A 20502-nucleotide genomic window follows, 5' to 3' on the forward strand; every position below is an offset into this window, starting at 1 on the left:
TAACCCCCATAACCATCCTCACTCACCCCAGACAAACATTTACAGGATATAGGGTATTTCCTCTAATAAGCGCACAGGCGCTTATTTTTTCAATGGACTTCCAGACCCCACGCTTATTATAGGCAAGGCGCTTTTTGCGATTACTGGGTGTACTTACCGTAATTGTTAGTGAGTTGCTTTACCTGGGCGCTTATTTGAGATCCCCTCGTTTATTAGAGGAAATTTAGGAAATACGGCATATAAAGCGTTAAAAACGAACACAAACAAATCCTCAGGTTTCCCTAGCAAATGAAATGTAATTAATTGCATTGTGTTTAATAATGCGTAGAAATAGGATGCACAAACCAGGGCAAAGGCAAATACTCGTTTATTTACCAAAATATCAAACTCAACAGAAAAATGCAATAACGTCAACATGTGGAGGATGCAAACAATAAACAGCAGTCTTCCATCAAGGAATTAAGTTTTACTCTTATAATTAATTACTACCAAGAAATAATGTTACAATGGAACATGAGTCCATGATTTCTGGAGAATAACTTGCCAGATATGCTGGGACTGTCAAACTGACATTTTGTTTAAAAATATAAATGCTCATGCAACATCCATTTTAGATTAGTCTGAGAGTTGTTTCTGTACTGTAGCATGAATAAGTATCTCAAACTTAAGTGGAAAAATCAATTTGAGATCTCAACTGTATAAGCTCATATGAATAAATATTTGCAAAAATAACATGCTACAAGCAATCAACGTAAGGGAAAATATATAAATAATTTGGAATGATATAAACACTGTAATTGACCAGACCAACACTGATGACCTGTTAGGTTCCATGACTATAATGTGTTACTATGGTAACCAGAATTCACATATATGTAAATATAGTACAAAATACAAACAAAACTGTGCCAATACACAACTCCTGCAACAGATGAGGTAGATAATCTGAAAATAACACTCCGCTATTTGTTTTAAATTGGTGGAACAAAACTGTCAAACCAATAAAGCGTCTGTGCACAATCAGAAAACATACTTCATGAAAAGCAAGGTTTAAAAAGGATAAGAAATGATGTTGTCAATTTGAAGCAGATACCTGTAATATTTGGCTTATGACATGTTAATTACTATGGACCCACAGCATGAAGCTATCTTAGTGCTAAGCGTATTGTAACACTTTACTAAATACTTTCATGTTGCCTTACCATAGTCTTAGCACCAAGATCACTTTGTGCAATGGGGTCCTGGTTTCTATAATAATGATTGCAAGGGTCAAAGTGAGACAACCGTCTTAATGCAACAACATAATATTGGTCTTACAAATTGTAAAAACTGTATCCACACACCTCGAATTCAGATATATTGGTTCTGCAAATTATCAAGTCTGAAAACCCAGGCCCACTGACAAGGCAAACCATTGGCTGGAATTGCTGGAATCATGATTGTCATTCCTGATGTGGCGCCAGCTTGGAAATCAAAGTATCCTGGGTATCCTAGCAACGCCACTTTGGTGGCGGGACCCGCTTGTGGGGCAGCTAGCTCCAGGTTATCTCCCCTTGGCCAGTGTAGAGTGATGGCGTACACAGAAATACCGGTTGCTGACTTCTTGGATGTGTACCTACACAATTATAAATGAGAATAGTAGTGTTTGGAGCTGGATGTAACATCATGACTTATGACTGGGTCTTCCTGATAGTTCAGTCATCTAAATGAACTGATAAGCAGCTGATGAATGTTAGTCAGTAAAAACATCAGTAGAACTTCAGTAAAAACACCAAATAGAAACATAAGATCTTACTTCAACACTTCATTTCTCAAAACAAACATAACACACACTAAGTGGTGAATAAATGTTCTCAGTAAACAAAACTAGAGGGATAAACATATTTGTGGTCATTAATGTACAACTGCTTTGGATTGCTTGGCAACTTGGACCCTCTGATTGATCTTTAATCATATCAAATAATCAGAATCCCACTATAGAATATATACTGCAAAAACAAAGTGTAAAACACTCTACAGTACATCACCATAGGCATATCAGCGCAAATGATTTACCAATAGTAACAAAGAAAAAAATCTGAAATTGAAAAGAACAAAGAGTGAGTATATGAGGTGCACTGCTTCAGACAGAAAAAAATCATCAGCCTACACATACTTGAATGAACAAGAGGCTGATATTATGAGCACCATCCTACATTGTCAGGAGATGGTGACCTGTGATCTACCCAGTCACAGAGTCTGATCAACCCACCTTCAAGTTGACTTTTTGACCAGCATAATACAGATTTTATCCCAAAATGTCAAGGGGTGTGTGTGTGTGTGTGTTTTGACAAGCACAACATTCTGATTGACATCTCATCTAAGGCTTTGTTTATAACATACTTACCAGACACCAGGTGTCACTGTGTCATTCTGGGTAGTCCAGGGTTGAGTTTTATAGATAGCGTCTCCATTAACCTTCAGCCACTGCCCCATCTGCCTAAGTCTCTCCTCAAATATCGGACTGATCATACCATCCGCAGTGGGCCCAGCGTTCAGCAGGAAGTTGCCGCCACAGCTGTCAACAAAACATTGTACGTCCATTGACACAAAACACACCATGAGTGATTGACTTGGGGTAAGTTCTGCTTTGAACAGTATTCTAGACACAGTTTCCCTGTGGTGGCATGTGATCTTTGGCACAGAACACAGGATGCAAATCATGTTACGTTAAGTAATATCAGTTGCTCAGAGTAGCTGGACTCCAGGAAATGTGTATGGTCTGGTCCTGCTCCTCATCGATGCACACGTTTGATTGTTGTCTAACGCTTCGCTCAGCAATATTCCAGCTTTAGGGTGGCGGTCTGTAGATAATCAAGATGTGACCAGACAATCCAGTGACCAACAGCATGAGCATTGATCTACGCAATAGGGATACGATGACATATTTCAACCAAGTCAGCAAGCCTGAGGCAACAATAGCGACATATCAGGTACTACATTCATTTTACAAACTTCATTTATGCTATTAAACATTTACATTTCATTAGATCTTAAACTGATTTATGTTGCGCTAAATTGTTACCTGACAACTGTAACCAACTGATCAATGAGCTGCTGTATAGTGCGGAAGTCTTCCAGCTGGGCGTCACGTCTGTATGACCATCCTCTCTTGTCAATAGTGGTTGCATCCTCAAACTTGTGCTCCAGTAACACACCTGAGAATTATCAAGGTATTAAAAGTATTTTAAAAATTTATATTGGCAAATAAGTGTCTTTTAGAACTGATCCAAGCAAACAAAGGAAAATTAACATTTACAGAATGTCCTTCAAAGACCAACTGATAATTGGTAATAGTTGTGAAACAATGCAGTGAGCAGCGCAGACATTGAATATTTGATACAAGTACCGTATATTACCGTCTATAAGCCGACCCCCAAACTTGACCCTTAAAATCAGTGTCAAAATGGTATGTTTCGTGCATAAGCCGATCCCCGGCGATGGGGTCCTAATCGCGGCAAACACAGACCACAGACAACTGGCAGTTACCAATAATCATAACTTTGGTCCACATTACTCAAAGAATTCACAATCATATATATATTGCATCTACTCACGGATCAAATGAAGTGTAGTTGACAGAAAATGCATAATATATTTTGTTTATCTAAATATCATATTTATTGTAGCAACAAACTGGCTTGCTTATTTTACCCCATTCAACAATCACGAACTGATTACCGGCTCGTTTTCCATTGACTGCTATTTTACAGTAACATCGGTAAAAATGTGTGAATTTAAATGGCTTCCGTATTTTACCCGTAGTGGTTGATAGCATGAACTAGAACACAAACCAGGTCATATATTGTGAAATCCTGATATCATTCAGCTTCCAGACAAGCATCTGGGTCAATATTACATCAGTTACTGCATTTGTGTTACCTGGATTGAACTTGTCACGACAGGTGAAGTATCCTCCATGTTTACACAGTGTGTCACTTCCCCATCGGTCATTTGTCACAACCGTGTCTTTTACAGGGCTAAAGGGGAGAACATTAAACATGAAAGTTCACTCTAGATTGGAACACATTTCTCAGAGTTAAAACACTATTAAAGCATTTTAGGCTTAGGTGTAACAAGCAGATAAATATTTTGGACACATTTGTCACTTGAAGATACAGCTGTTAGGCTCTGTAGCTCACCTTAACTGTTAAGACATTTCTACTTCAGTACAAAAGCCTGGGTATGTTGCTTACAAAACAAAGATGATACGAGAATATCTGGATTCAAACACATGATCAGCAGATCCTGTCACCACGATGGAACTGGTCGCATTCCACTAAGCAACCATAGTGCTACAACCATTGTAAGTCATCGTAAGAGTCTGGGTTTTGTTTATTTGTTCAGTTCATTCCTCCTTGACAATGGCACAAGAAGCTGTATCAAACTTCGCAAAAATATCAAAATAAAAGAAATTGTTATCCATAAAGTTTGTCAATACTCAGCAATATTCCAGCTATATTTCAGCTGTTTATAAATAATCAAGTCTGGAACAGACAATCCAGTGATCAACATTGATTTACGCAATTGGGAAACGATGCCTGACCACCCGATCCTGTTAGTCTCCTCTTTCAACATACATGGGTAGCTGAAGACCAATTCTAACCTGGATGTTCACAGGATTATGAGTATGGGAGATATGACCAACGTAGTGCTACCAGTGTTTTGTATAATGGGGTATTGAGTCTGCACAGTCAACTGTGGTGCCTCAGAGACAATATTAGACAAATGACGGACTGTTAAACTGCTGTTTAACTCAGGGGTGGAAATAACTTTAAAATTGCTAGTGTACTCCGGTACAGTGGCACATGTAAAATCACTTGCCCTGATAATTTTCCACTATACCTGCCAATTTTCTAGTTGATTTTTCAAATAAACAACATAATTAACATTGGAAAGTCAACTGGACACCGGTACAGCGTGATATAGAAATTTGCTTGCCTGACAGAAAAAAAAAACACTGGACTGGGACGTCGGGCAATGGGTTATTTTCACCCCAGTAACTACCTGTCGTTGTACAGCCATGCCAGAAAGTGTGTGGAATTCCAGTAAGATGACGGCGCCATCCACTGCCCATCAGACCACACCACATCAGGATGGTACAGGTTCACCAACTCGTACAGCTCTGGCATCGTCTTGAACTAGAAACAACATCAATGTAGTAGGGCTGCATCGAATCTACTGTGAGGCAAACATAATACATAAAACTAACATGGCATAAAAATCATTATATGCAGTGAAACAATAACAAAATAAATTCTTTGACTTGTTTTGACCATGATGACAGTGTTAATATATCTAAAAAAAGGACCCCATTATTGTTGGAGCTGATATTTATATGTTTGATGACACTTATCTTGGCTGGGTTGGATATATTCCATTTTGCATATCTCATTTGGATAAATATCAACCAAATTCAAGAAAAACACTTCTTTTTGAAAAATTCATGAATTGTTGATTGTAGTGATCACAAATAGACTGAATTCAAGAAAGGATACTGATAATGAGGATCTGAACAAATTGTAACAGCCCTACGCTGTAGTTTTCATCCATATCACGTGATGCATAACAACTTGACTACAAACCGAATCAAAAGCTATATTATCCCAGCCTTGGAGAATGCTGACATTTTGAATGTTCACATTCACCGATAAATCCAACATTAAACATTCCAGGGCCATATAGGCTAATATTTGTACAGACAGGGTTTTGCATGAAAATCAGTAACAAAATCGAAATCAGCAGAACAAATGTTGATCAATCTACCAGATTCAGCTTAAGAATAAAAAGTTATATATCATATGCAATTTTGATGCAGTGGTTGGAATAAATTGTATCTGAAACCATTATTATATCAGAAATAATACTGCAATATCATGTTATTTATAGTTGCACCATTTACTATATATATTACAAATAACACTCCGTGGTGTAGTGGTTAGAGCGTCCGCCCGGAGAGCGGAAGGTCGTGGGTTCGATCCCCGACCGCGTCGTACCAAAAGACGTTAAAATATGGTACTTGTTGGTCCCTGCCTGGCGCTCGGCATGAATGGGTACATCAAGGACTGGTTGGATCGGAGTCAGTATAATGTGTCTGAGTGGGGTATACATGCTTCACTGCGGCATGGTATCTCAGTGGGCTAAACAGGCAACCAGCTTAAGTCTGGGCTAGTACGCAGCATATGAGCATAAAATATTCTCAAGCAATATTCTCAAGCAGGCGTTAAATCTAATTTCACCTCACCTCACATCACAAAAAACAATGGTCATATAATAATGGAATAATGTAAATTTAAGATACATGGAAAAAAGTGAAATCTTCCTTCCTGCGCTTAAGGCGACCCCACTTTCTCAGTCCCCTCATTTCAGGTAGGAAAAACTTGCCTTATATGCCGTGATATACTGTACCGCAGAAAAACTAATAAATCATCCTCACTTAGGTGATGGAACTGGGATAATGAATTCAAAATCAAGTGTTGTCAAACATGGTCACTGTCTGTTGTGTGGGAGACAATTCTGTGTAGTTCGCGCTCATGGAATTTAGTATTTCACTGTTCCACTGTATTGCCAATAATACCATACGTCATTGAGGTTACGTGACTTATGTGATAACTGCCTACCCGAACAAAATCCTGGGTCTTGAACTTGTTCCTCTGATCTTGTTTAAAGTATGGGTTGACAAACTCAAACAGTGAGTGGTAAATACCAAACCTGAGGATTGACTTCTTTCTTATAGACCTTCTGGCCATAGACTTGGCCAAGTCTCCATGGAATGTCATTGTCCAGATCAATATCTATGCACTGCACTGTTATTTGCCATAAAAGTGTCTTTATCTTCAGATCATGCAGATTGTTACCCTCAGTTCAATGAGTGAGTGGTATATAGCAGCCCCCAGTTCATGCAGATTGTTAGCCCCAGTAGATGAAGTTTGCTAGTCCCAGCTCATGCAGATTGTTAGCCCCAGTAGTTTGCTAGTCCCAGCTCATGCAGATTGTTAGCCCCAGTTCATGAAGTTTGTTAGTCCCAGTTCATGAAGTTTGCTAGTCCCAGCTCATGAAGATTGTTAGCCCCCCAGTAGATGAAGTTTGCAGTTCATGCAGATTGTTAGCCCCAGTTCATGAAGTTTGTTAGCTCCATGATTGTTAGTTCAGTCCCAGCTCATGCAGATTGTTAGCCCCAGTTCATGCAGATTGTTAGCCCCAGTTCATGAAGTTTGTTAGTCCCAGCTCATGCAGATTGTTAGCCCCAGTAGATGAAGTTTGTTTCATGCAGATTGTTAGCCCCAGTTCATGAAGTTTGTTAGTCCCAGCTCATGCAGATTGTTAGCCCCAGTACATGAAGTTTGTTAGCCCCAGTTCATGAAGTTTGTTAGTCCCAGTTCATGCAGATTGTTAGCCCCAGTTCATGAAGTTTGTTAGTCCCAGTTCATGAAGATTGTTAGCCCCAGTTCATGAAGTTTGTTAGCCCCAGTTCATGCAGATTGTTGATCCCCAGTCAGGTTGTTGGTCCCACATTATGTAGATAGAGAGCAGCACATCAGACTGTCAACCAAAGAAATGCAGATTGTAAAATTGATTAAATGTTCAATGAAGAATAACATCACCAATACATTTGCTTCTCAGTCTATTCACAGTCTGTATTGACTGCCGTCACATAGATCCCATCAGTATATACTGGATACTGACCAGTAAGGTGTTACTAGAATCGGTAAAGTCTTAGATCTCTTGGGACAGGTAAATTTTTGCTTTCTCTGTATATTTGTTAAATTCTTGCCTACATTAGTGACAGAAAAAAATGCCATCAGAAACCCTGACCTGTACCTGCCAAGAGCTAGAGTGAGCTGTTGACTAGTTCTCGAAGTAAAGTTATGGGTACATTAAACGTACCCACTAAGTCCCTGTGAGGGCCAACATCCATGGCATTCCAGTTGAAGGAGTGTTTGGTTGGCCAGTTGCAGAATCCTTCATGGTGCTTTGCTGTCAGCACAACATATCTGAAGTTATATTAATATATACATATGCACATGATAGAAACATATGGTTAATAATCAACATTCCTGAAACCACATGAATTTGCAGAACTCTGTACATATAAAGCAACAGTTTTATGATGTGCCTCAAAGGCTGCAGGACACCTAAATATATACATAATTTGCGTACTGTAGAGAGAAAATATAGTATAGCAGATTTCTGCGCTGAAGGTGCATTAATTGCATCAAACCACATGACGCCAAAAGAGAATCATAGTGTTGGAGTTTAGTCCAGCCTGGCATTTTCATCAATACTGCGTACACTATGCATGTGTAGGTATCTTGATAACTTGATTGTCGATATATGCAGGCATACTCTACAACCCTTATATAGTCTCCCTGGTATATATATGGTCGGTTTCTGATTGATAATAGATCGTGTTCTAACCTTGCACCTGATGCGTTAAAAATCTCCGCCCATTGGTCGGGGTTGTAGAATTCAGCTGTGAATTGAGCTGCAAAGTCAGCATAGGTAAAACCTGGTCTGTAGTTGTCCTTCATAAACTTCACCACGTCTGCTCTTTTATGTAGCCAGAACTCCTGGAACCAAGCTCCAGCGAAGCTTGGAACAGAGAACACCCCCCAGTGAAGGAAGATGCCAAACTTGGCCTCGTCGTACCAGGCAGGGAGGGGCCTCTGGTCCAGTGACTCCCATGTGGGGTCGTAGCGGGCACCTGCCGCTAATGTCACAGCCAACAGCGTGCACAGTAACGGTACAGCAACCATGTCAGATATATCATTATTTTGTCTTTCCCACCAAATATGCTATTTATAGATGTACGTATGATCACATGATCAATCACGTGATCTAACTCAGTCACAGGTCAAAACCGACCAAGGAAACTAGGGGACCGAAACAGGTTCAAAACGCATATATATGTTTACAGGAGTACTGCACTTTACCGGGCGCACTTTTTCCCGGGTTCCCTAACCCTAAGGATCGTAAACGGTGCCTAACCCTTTTTCCGAGCATGGTAAATCTTATATAAATCATATCTAAATTTAACGAGATTGGAGCTCAGCGGTCACTTGTCCCAATGATAATAATGACACTTCGCGAGCATCTGTTGTAAGGGAGGTCACTCTCGATTACTTCTCCTGTTAGGCGAATGGAAAGGAATGTTGCAGACAAGGTTCTGTCTGATGTTCACGTGTTCACACCACACGAAACACTCACTGACACCGACGAGAGTGTGAACAGAGGTAATTTTATGTTTCTTGTTATTTTATAGGGAACCATTTGCTAGACATGTATTAGAATCACACATTTTCAGAACCGAATAACTGTGTTCGAAAACAATTTCAAGTTAGGTAATTTAAAAAGTTAATTTGATTTTATAGTAATATTATAACTTTCAGTGACCAGATTCTACTTCAGCCTCCCCCCAGATGTCTGCAGAGAGTTGTCAGCAGACATTGTCTCCGACACGTCAGATCCCAATGGTATGTAAAACTGAACAGATGAAACTGAATATTTCTCATACTGTAAAAGATAATGGATCATTAGCTAAGATACATATAGCGTTCACTGACATGAACAGCGTTCATGTCAGTGAACGCTATGTATCTTAGCTAATGGATCATCTGATTCCTTCATATTATGTTATTATCATGACTGTCATGGCGTGACAGATTAACTGTAGTAATGTTGAAATATTGGATGAACAACTGTTTTAGGAGTAGAAAGTAATATAGTTGAAAGTAAAATCTAATAATTTTATGCTGCTCTTGTACAGTGGTGTGATTTCAATTTACAATGGGGCAGTTATGTAGCTAAGAAGGTCCTCATGAGTTGTACTCTTTAATGTAAAACTGCTAAGAAAATGTATCTTGTAAATGCATGTCAATCTAATGTGTGTGATTCTGTATTTTTGTCAGTTAACACTTAAATGATAATCTCAGTCAAGCTAAGATATTGTACTAGTCTTGTATAACCAGAACTAATGAAACAATGTTAAGTCGAAGATGTATAGACCACTGACTAAAGACCCTAACCCACCCACCCCCAACACACGCACACACGTACGCACGCACACACATCAAACCCCTCAGCTGATGACTGTCATGGTTAGGATCATACTATGGTTTGGTACTTCGACTCTGATTGGCCGCAGTGGATAGCATGGCTATTGTTCACAAAGCTATTCAGTTACTGACCTTCACTGTGTTCTACCACATCAACAATTTTTCATCCTTTTGTCTTGTGTGTAAGTAAAATGTGATCACACTTTGGTTTGGTTTGGTTCTTGTTTAACGCAGCACTCACCAATATCCTAGCTATATGCCTGCAGTCTGTGAATAATCGAGTCTGGACCAGACAATCCAGTGATCAACATCATAAGCATCATCTACACAACTGGGATATGATGACATATGTCAACTAAGTCAGCGAGCCTGACCACTTGATCCTGTTAGTCGCCTCTTACGATCATACATTGGCATATGAAGTCATTTTGTGTAGGTTTAGAGAACTAACTGAAGGAACTATTTATGCAGATATATTTTTTCACATATTACAGATTATGCCATAACAGTGTTCTACCTTTGAACTTCAGATGATGGAGAACTTTTATTTGATGATGATGGTGATGTCTTGGTTACTAGGAAACCACTTACAGAAGACAAACAGGTCATCACAATCGGTAAATGACACAGTCTTCAATTTATAGCTTTGTTTCCACGATTAATACGCAAAGTATTTATATTATTTATTCTCTTTGATCATGCTTATGTAGTTTTTTAACTGCAACATAACCAGCCCTTGTTGAACAGAGCAGTTCAGCCCTTCTATCTGTATAGTATTTTGATATGGCGTTAACATTCTTGCACTGATTAATAGCATTTTGTACCCCAAAGTCATTATTTTCCTTTGCATGGAAACAACTTCCAGAATGGAATGCATGTTGCATCTCTTGCAGACATTGTTTGATCAGCATTCTGGAAGCTGGTGAGTCAGTAATGAAACACACAACTTTCTGGTTAATCTGCTGTTTGTCATAACATACTATTTAAACATGCACGCTTGCACACACGCACGAACGCACGCACGCTTCTCATCACTTGGTTGTAGTCACCCTTAGCTTGATAACAGTGTAAAAATAGAAATGTCTATTAGTGGTGTTCCGATTAATTGAAATAATCGAAGATTGGTCGCAGTGACCAAACGACCAAGCAATCGATCACATTTTCTCATAATCGAACATAAACAATTTTGGAACTACTGTTTTAGTGTTTGAAATACTTGACGATGGAACATATCTTAGAAGTTGTCAGGTCCTGAAAACATGTTTAATTCTTAGAAAAGTCACTTCACTAACTGAAAAGTCATGACTGAATATTTCTCTAAGACTCCAGGAAGTTTATGTTCATGATATATTAGTCATCACTTTAAAGTAGCAAGTTGCATCATGTTATACTTTTCTGCAATAACAACCTGGATAGGAAAATCTGAAAAATGACGCTAACCAATTTTTTTCGATGATTGTTCGTTGGTAATGAAGCAATCATCAATTGTGAGATTTCAACCAATTCCCAACACTAATGTCTATGCTATAATCAAGATGTTGTTATCCACAAAGTTGTATGCTTCATTATCTCACAGACATATTATACTTCTATCTTGCAGAAAGAGAACCAACTTTTATTATGCTCCTGTCAAGCAGAGAAAAAGATACGCTTTTTATCACTTGTCACAGTAATGGTCATGACCACTTGCCCAAAAGATATAAAAAATGAATAGAATTATCATTAAAATCCTCGCATGTTATCAGAAATGAGCGGGCCACTGTAACTTGATAATGCCCCCAAATTGCTTAACGATGGGCCATTATCAAGCCCATTGTTAGGTGATGTCATAAGGAGCTCAGCTCTTGATGTTCAATCACCTACGGCTCATTTGAACTTGGGCTCAATATGACGATATTTCTGACTCACATTTGTCACATGTACCGGTGCTGGTGCCAACCTTAACAATTGTACCATAAATTACAACAAGCAGCAATGAAAACATCGACTGGAACTCTAATGTTGTTGAGGACTGAAACAAATGGCGTCTGGTAGTATGGGCAAAAGTCAAGGTCGAATGTCACACGCAATAGTGACATCATCTGTTTTTTTCTATGACGTTTCCATATTTGTAAAAAGTGGGTCAGTGACCTTCGTCGTTTGTTGTTAGCAGTAGATGCTTCAAAACCGATACCATTGTTTGTTTTTATTATATTAAAAATCCTATACATTTTAGCTATAATAACGGTAACGCTATTTTTCAGGGCATTATCATTTGCAGAAGCCCTCAGTCTTTTCAACTGCGCTCCTTTGTTGGGCAGTTAATGAAAGACCTCGGGCTTCGAAAATGATAATGCCCTGAAAAAAGTGTTACCCTTATATTAATACTGAAAAATGTCTCCAAGCAAGTGCCTGATATTGTCTGTGTGATGCCTGATTGATAGGCCTGATTGATAGAAATAAAATAAATATTAAATTTTGAATAGTTAGAGGCAAAATATTAATTTTGGTTATGATTTCATGATTTTTGTTGAAACTCAATGTGTTTTCTCTTTCAGAACACATGATGGAGACCAAACTTGATGATGTTGGACTACAAGTAGGTGAAGGCTGTTGGGTAGATGTTTGGTTGGAGTGTTCCGTAGCAGGAAAATACCAGGTTCTGTTCGCTACAATTGTTATGTAACATTTGGTTCCCACACCATCTATCCATGATCATTCGGATTATGAAATCTCAAGTTTGGTATGTTTTGCAGAATGCATCAATGCCAAATATCATAATAGAGTGAGCGAGTGAGTTTAGCTTTATGCCGCTTTTAGCAATATTCCAGCAATATCACTGCAGGGGGACACCAGAAATGGGCTTCACACATTGTACCCATGTGGGAAGTCGAACCCGGGTCTTCAGTGTGACGAGGTAATGCTTTAATCACTAGGCTACTCCACCGAGACAAATATCACTATGAAATGGAGATATGGTGCACTGAAAATTGAGGATTTACATCTCGTACAAGATGATGTGCTTTTGGTTTTCTTTGGCAAGTGCAGATGTTATGCTTGATGCAGTGTAGATTTACAGAGATACAGCTTAATGCCATGACTTTGATGTTCCATTTATTCAGGTTTGGCAGGGTTGTCTCCTTCTGTGCGACTTTGTCCTTCACCTTCACAAAGAGTTCAAGGGCAACAAGGTCTTGGATTTGGGGGCCGGTGTTGGTCTCACAAGCATAGTGGCAGGACTGTTTGCAGAGTCTGTTCTAGTCACAGGTATGTAATGTTAAATTGTGTACATACTCTTTCAGTAAATAAATATACCTGAGTGCAGTTGCTGTGTGTAATCAACAAATCACAAACCCAAACACCCAGTGTTTTCTCTGTCAAAGAGTCTAGAGTCCTTCAAATAGGGTCACTGTCATCTGAAGGACTACTCATAACACGACAAGGTTCATGACCTATGACCTACAGAAACAATGACCCTGACTGACCATGACCTACAGAAACAATGACCCTGACCTTTGCAGTGACCATGACCTACAGAAACATTGACCCTGACCTTTGCAGTGAATGAGTGAGTGAGTGAGTTTAGTTTTCACGCCACACTCAGCAATATCCCAGCTATATGGCGGTCTGTAAATAATCAGTCTGGACCAGACAATCCAGTGATCAACAGCATGAGCATCAATCTGTAGGTATTGGGAACCCGATGACATGTATCAACCAAGACAACTAAACTGACTGTGCAATCACCACCCTATTGATCCTTGTCACTATGATGAGATGGAAGCATCATAAAATGGTTTCATAATCCTAAAGAGCTTTTTTAATGATTGTGCTTCAACAATTTTAAATTAGTGTTTTAACATTTAATGCTATTTCCATAGATGTGCTGAGAAACGATCTATTCTATCAGAATGCAACATTGCCTTGAACAAACCACTACTGGGTGAAGACTGCACTTTCAGAGTTAAAGAACTTTGCTTAAAATGAAGTGGTTGAAAGCTCAGTGGACCCAAAGACAGTTGTTCTGGCATCGCGAGGCATGACAGCATTATGCTGTAGGTGATGTTCATGACCTATGACCTACAGTTTAGTTTTCCATCTATTGTTTAGCACTATTGTCCCAGTTTCAATTGATCCTTGTCACTATAATGAGATGGAAGCATCATAAAATGGTTTCATAATCCTAAAGAGCATTTTTAAATGATTGTGCTTCAACAATTTTAAATTAGTGTTTTAACATTTAATGCTATTTCCATAGATGTGGGAGAAACGATCCTAAGTGCATCAGAATGCAACATTGCCTTGAACAAACCACTACTGGGTGAAGACTGCACTTTCAGAGTTAAAGAACTTAACTGGTTGAAGTTCAGTGGACCCAAAGACAGTTGTTCTGGTAAGACAGCATTATCAAAATAATAGTCTGAAAATAGTTCTCTGATTTTGTAATGTGAAAATATTTCGTATATGAATTGTAGGATTAGATACCATTAAACATGACTGTATTATAATTGCTTCAATTGAAGCAAGTGATTAAGACTTTACAAATGAAACCTGACTTCTTATACACAAAGTAGAGGACTTCTTTGCTGCAATGTGTAAATATAAATCAGATTACAAATCATATTGTCACATCCTGACACCCCCACTGATAATCATTTTGAAAAATGGCTGACACACCAGCAAATACGTATGGTACATATTTAATTTTCTGTCCGACAGATGTTAGAGCCTGCAGATTCAAGATGACAGCAGATGACCACGCATTGCTGGACAGTGTCAGCCTCATTCTGGCAGCTGAAGGTCAGTTTAGTATATACATGCAGAGGTACAGATAAGCTGCCTATCTGCGTACATTTTGCAAATATTTATGTGAAAACTCAATTCCTATTAAGTCTGTTGTGTACAAGTACGCTTGAATTTTTTGAAAATATTCAGTAAATGTGATCTTACATACATACAAACAAAAATGTCAAATCTTAGCTTGCGTACCGGTGGATAGATAAAATAACTGAGGTATATTGAGAGGTTCTATTTCAGGACATGAGCTGGACAACTTGCAGTCTTTCTTATCGTTTCTCAGGTTACAAATCAAATATAAATAACAAACACTAACATTTAAACTTTATTATTTTCTTAAAATTCATGGAAAATGACAAAATACCCAATTGAGTTTGAGTGAGGTGAGTACAATTTATTTGGTTACTCAAAGGAAAATTAGGATACCCAATTGAGATGAACACAAGCGAGTACATAACTCAATGACCCAAAAAGTTATCTGTAGCTCTGACATGCTGGTCTTACAGGTGTCCTCCCATTAGTCATACATCCCACTAGTCATGCGGGTTTAAAACAACATATGGTATGGTTGTTTGCACCAACAACTACTTTTGTAATACCTTTGTAAAAATGGAATGATCCAAAACAAATACAGCTTCACATCAGTGAACTTTAATAGTCTGTCTTCAGCATAGTATTCATACATAATCTGATCTTGAGCATGGTATTCATACATAATCTGATCTTGAGCATAGTATTCATACATACTCTAATCTTGAGCAAAGGGAATGAATCCCTTGATTTTGCAATTTTCAGTTTTGGTGTATTATGTTCATATAACTTCAATGTAATATACTTTAATAACATTCCTTTATATGTTTTCATTACCAAAGACTGTGGCATTCTCAGTGTTAGAGATTAAACTAACCTCAAGCTCTCAAGCGGCTAGTCCGTTTTGCACAAAGGGTATATGCCTGTTGTTGTTTTAATTACTCCCTCATTTGCTGTGTGACTAGTGGGAGTAGGACTAATGGGAGTATGACTAATGGGAGTATGACTAATGGGACATGACAGGTCTTACAGGATGGTCCCTCACAGCCAACCTTTATGTGTCAAGTCTCAGGTGTTATAATGAACATTAAATCCAGCAAGTAATCATTACCCAGGGATTTTTTAGGGTAGAGTTATTAACAAATGTCTATGACTTCAGTTTTGCAATACACACAGTTTATGCGCTTCTTGAATATTCAACCCTAATTTTCAAAAACTTAGGATATTCTGTCTCTGATATAGACTGAGAATCCTTCAAAGAATTTGTAAATTTTGTGAGTATGAGACATCATTACGCACAATGGAATTATAGATGTAATAGGAAGACATTGGTGTGAGTTGATGGCTGTTGTTTCTTGGTGGAATAGAGTCACAAAACGTGAAAGCATAGAAACATATAAACTTTCATCTTTGGGGGATAAATCTTCAAAGGTTCAAGTTGAGGTTATATTTAGGAACAAGATCAGAGTTCTGTGTTCTGTTTTCAGATAACACAATCTTAATGTGTATGATACTCTTGTATTGTATTTTTCTGATTATATACAAAATTTACAATTTTCTGTTATTAGGCAGTGTTTTTCTTCTTCAGTAATATATGATCCAGACTTAACTGATGCTTTCTTCTCTACGGTAACACAACTCATGTCCAGACCACCAGCAAAGACTCTCTACATGACTCTAGAGAAGAGGTACGTTATCGTTCGCATAGATTGCAGATATTCTTGTTTATCTTTTGTAGTGAGTGATTATTACCAGTCTTCACTCACTCACTTTACACACATGTGCATGCACAAATACACTTGCACACACACATATGCATGTTTTTGAAACCTATGTATGATAATCATTAGGTTTCAGAAACTCTTTCAAATACACTGATATTGGTAAAGTTGTCACCTTTGCACCCCAATTTATAGACCTTGGACCCCAAAATTATTACTGAAACTCTCTAGATTTCACAAACAGAACCAGGCAGAGCCACATAAATACCTATAAACCTGTGAATTGGCCTTCAGCAAGCCATTTGGTTGTAAGAGGCGACTAACAGGATCGGCTGCTCAGGCTTTCTGACTTGGTTTACGCAGGTATCCCAGTTGTGTGGATGTATTCATGATGCCAATCATATCGATCACAATACCTTATGGCGTAATTTGTGAAACTTTGTGACCAAAAACACTGGCAAAACAATGGCCTGTGACATCAGACTGTTGCTGGGTTATCTAAGCTCCTCTGTGTTCTGCCAACTCTATAGGCATTATCATTGAATAATTGAATATACAGTGAAGCCTCGTTAATCCGGACGGTTGCGTTTCTCAGCAAATTCGTCCGGATTTCGAATAGTCCGGACTACTGAATCAAGACCCAAGTTCAAGCAAGAGTTGCTTCCCTTACTATTACAAAAACGACACGACTCTGGATAAAACAAATAAGCATTTAATGTAAAGCTTATAAAACGATGAATAGCAAGCACAACAATAAATTATAGTTACAGCAAAAAGTCTTTCATAGTTGTTTGTGTTCTTTTAACCTTCTTCATTGAATTCTTCACATCAATAATTTTACCGAGTGTAATTGCTTATCTTAGTGACATGTGACATACGTCAGAGACCTTCTGCACCTGATGTGCTGAATTCTAAAGGTGCTCCAATGAAGGAATTTTGGAATATGTTTTGTATGGGTTTCCTTAAAGCACCTGCTGAAGGTTCCCTCGTTGTCTGGGGTTCTAAATGATTTCAGTGTATATTGTTATGGCATGAATCACTAAACACAGCCCTTAATGTAATGAAATCCTTGAAAAGTCACATCAAATTACATCATAATTTTAGTTGATAGTCCTCCTTATTTACGCAAAAATATTTGACTGTCAGAGCTTTTGTTGTCTTTGTTGACATTTGAAGCTGTTGACTTCATATACAGGTGAGGTAGCGCTATAGCATACTTTATACTTATGCAGTGAACAGTCATATGTTTTAGTAAAATATAGATAATGGATCACTGTTCGCACTGATTGCAGACTGGTGTTCACGCTGGCTGACCTGGACGTAGTCAGTCCTGCTTACGAACATTTCCGTGAGATGATACAAGAACTGTCGGGTTTGTGTGTTGATGGAGTCACCTTCCACTGCTGCCAGATCCATTGTGACTTTCCCCAATACTTCACGTATGATCGGCACAAACACCTGGTGAGTAGATACATGTAACAGTAACAATTATCCCCTAACATGTACCTCCCAGTTACAAGATTATAGAAGACGGTCTGAACTGGTATCTTTTGCTATTCAGAGATTATTTACATTCTGCGTTAGGGTTTGTTTGTTTGTTGTCACTCAGATATATCCCAGCTATATGGCGGCGTTCTGTAAATAATCAAGTCTGGATCTGACAATCCAGTGATCAACAGCATGAGCATCAATCTATGTTATTGGGATATGATGACGTGTCAACCATGTCAGCAAGTCTGACCACCCGATCCTGTTAGTCGCCTTTTGCGACAAGCATGGGTTGCTGAAGACCAAGTTTACCCCCAATCTTCATGAGTTTCTATGTTTGTAAGGCAACAATTTAGTTGTGGAGAGTAGGATTTGTTAAATCATACAAACCTATGGGATTCCTGTTGAAGTAACTTTATGGATTCTGTGGTTAGACTAAGCAACTTGTTTGTGTGACTTGACATTGTAGGACATGGCTTGTCAGTCACTGGATTGTCAGATCCAGACTCCATTATCAGGCTGCTGTAATTTTATATAACATAAGATAAGATAAGATAATACTTTATTATCCCGGAGGAAATATGGGTTAGTTAATATATTTCAATGGATGTGAAATCATGTGTCATGTCCATTGTCTACATTGCATATATGTGTTTGTTTCTGTTTTTTTCAGGAGCTGTGGCAAATAACTTCCTGTATGGCTGAATGAATCTTACAGCAGCATGGGGCATATGTGGCCCAGTGGTTCAAGTCATTCAGAGTTGCGTCACTGAAGAGATCCAAGAATTGCCCATCAGAACCATACTCATAGGTTTCACACATGTGATAAGGGTCTGTTTGGGCCGTACTCACACACTTTAAAGTTTGACATACCGTTCTACCCAACTGGCCAACTCAAAATCATCAATGTGAGGCTGAAGACTCATACTGCTCAAATTCCAGACCAGGATGTGAGAGAAAGGGTTCTGGCACTTACTGTCAGCAGGATGTAGGTACCACCTTGCCCCAATAATGGCGAGAAAAGATGGTCACTGACTGTAGCCGGGCTGCAGGGACAGGCTCATCTTAGTGATGCAGAGAAAAGGTTCTGGCATTCACTGATCAGGAGACAATGTAGCCAGGGATCCATTCCACAAAGCATTCATAGCACTTTGCCAGTCATAAGCCCATGAACAAGTACAGAGATGTGATAGGTTGTGACATTTCAAATGCTTTGTGGATCAGGACCCAGGATGATGGTATCAGCCCATCTCAAAATGCAGAAAAAGGGTTCTCAAGTTCCTGATCTGGGAACATGTAACCAGGATAATAGTACCAGCCCAAATCATGGATGTAGAGGAATGGTCTGGCATTAACTGAAGGGATCAGGAGCACATTTTTCTATTTTTGTAGACTCAAAATTGAACTGAACTGTAGCTGACACCACTTCTGACACCATGTAGCGTTCTGTGTATCTTGAGATTTGAATAAACACAGAGCTGTCATGGGTACAGGTCGGACATGTTGCTTTACTCATTTAACCTGCTTTACAGTGCAAGGGAGATAACTCTCGTAGAAGTGCATATCAGTACGTGAACTAGTAACTACTGCTAAAACAACTGGTGTGACAAGGTGGACATTGCTTCTATGGTCCAGTCATATTGACCAATGGTCAGCGGTGGAGTTTGATGCATTGCCCATGTTCATTTGTGCACCAATATGTTTTTCTATACAAACTTTACAATGTGAGGACAGTTCACTGCCCTTGGCAGTTATGTATACTAAAATTTTGGGAACATCTTAGTTTCATTGTTTTGTTATCATTGTGTATTACACAGAAGATCCCTTCTTTTACCCCTTCTGTTCATGATGTAAACTATTGATGTCAGGTGGCTCCTTCTATAAATGATAACAAGCATTGTCACTAAGGTGACATAATCCCCCGCCGCAAATTATCAAATCAAACTTAAAAGTAATGAAAGTGAAGGTCGTAATTTAAGATGAAGTTAAATGTAAACAAAAACATGACCAGTCAACCTCTCTTGATATCTTGCTCTGTAGTTGTTCAAACGCACAAATATTTTCAAGACTCACTTTGACCTTGACATGAATGTCTTAGTGTATGAAATATGCAAAAATAGTAATAAAGAAATTGCTTATTGAAAAACATTCAAGGGAAGTCTTGAAAGTCTATGAAGAAAATCCAGTGAACTGTTCTTGAGATATCTCGCTGACAATCTTAACATGCAGTTTAACATGCTGAAATCTTCAAAGTGTCGCCGTGACCTTGAAAATTATGTGAAGGTCACCAAAATCGACTGAAATCTTGCACCTTCACTAGATGAAGCTTGGTGTCAAATTATGTGAAGAAAAATCGACTCCAGATGAATGGTTCTTGAGATATCTTGAGATAT

At 38.6% G+C, this 20502-nt stretch overlaps 2 protein-coding genes across 4 annotated transcripts; one reads left to right on the top strand and one right to left on the bottom strand.

Annotated features, from left to right (window-relative positions):
- Positions 1-352: 352 nt before the first annotated feature.
- Positions 353-8843, bottom strand: LOC124289328 (alpha-L-fucosidase-like). The gene is made up of 8 exons (XM_046725942.1): positions 8458-8843; positions 7927-8033; positions 6660-6805; positions 5047-5180; positions 3922-4019; positions 3065-3197; positions 2387-2557; positions 353-1615 (listed from the first exon to the last, which is right to left on the bottom strand). Exons 1-8 carry the CDS (start codon positions 8793-8795, stop codon positions 1351-1353), a joined length of 1392 nt encoding a protein of 463 aa, XP_046581898.1. The 5' UTR covers positions 8796-8843; the 3' UTR covers positions 353-1350.
- A 77-nt stretch (positions 8844-8920) lies between these two features.
- LOC124289334 (methyltransferase-like protein 22) lies at positions 8921-19891 on the top strand. 3 transcript variants are annotated; one of them, XR_006901663.1, is made up of 11 exons: positions 8921-9272; positions 9429-9512; positions 10625-10711; positions 12632-12672; positions 13196-13340; positions 14332-14466; positions 14793-14873; positions 16489-16588; positions 17914-18082; positions 18783-19101; positions 19151-19891. XR_006901663.1 is itself a non-coding variant. In XM_046725950.1 (10 exons), exons 1-10 carry the CDS (start codon positions 9179-9181, stop codon positions 18816-18818), a joined length of 972 nt encoding a protein of 323 aa, XP_046581906.1. In that variant the 5' UTR covers positions 8921-9178; the 3' UTR covers positions 18819-19891. The 3 variants fall into 3 exon arrangements, 2 of the variants coding, with proteins under 2 accessions (XP_046581906.1, XP_046581907.1); XM_046725950.1 differs by having other exon boundaries at positions 18783-19891; XM_046725951.1 differs by lacking the exon at positions 10625-10711 and having other exon boundaries at positions 18783-19891.
- The last annotated feature ends 611 nt before the right edge of the window (positions 19892-20502 follow it).

This window comes from Haliotis rubra, unplaced genomic scaffold, assembly GCF_003918875.1.
Source record: "Haliotis rubra isolate DU_JTF1 unplaced genomic scaffold, ASM391887v1 Scf44, whole genome shotgun sequence".
NCBI lineage: Eukaryota > Metazoa > Mollusca > Gastropoda > Lepetellida > Haliotidae > Haliotis > Haliotis rubra.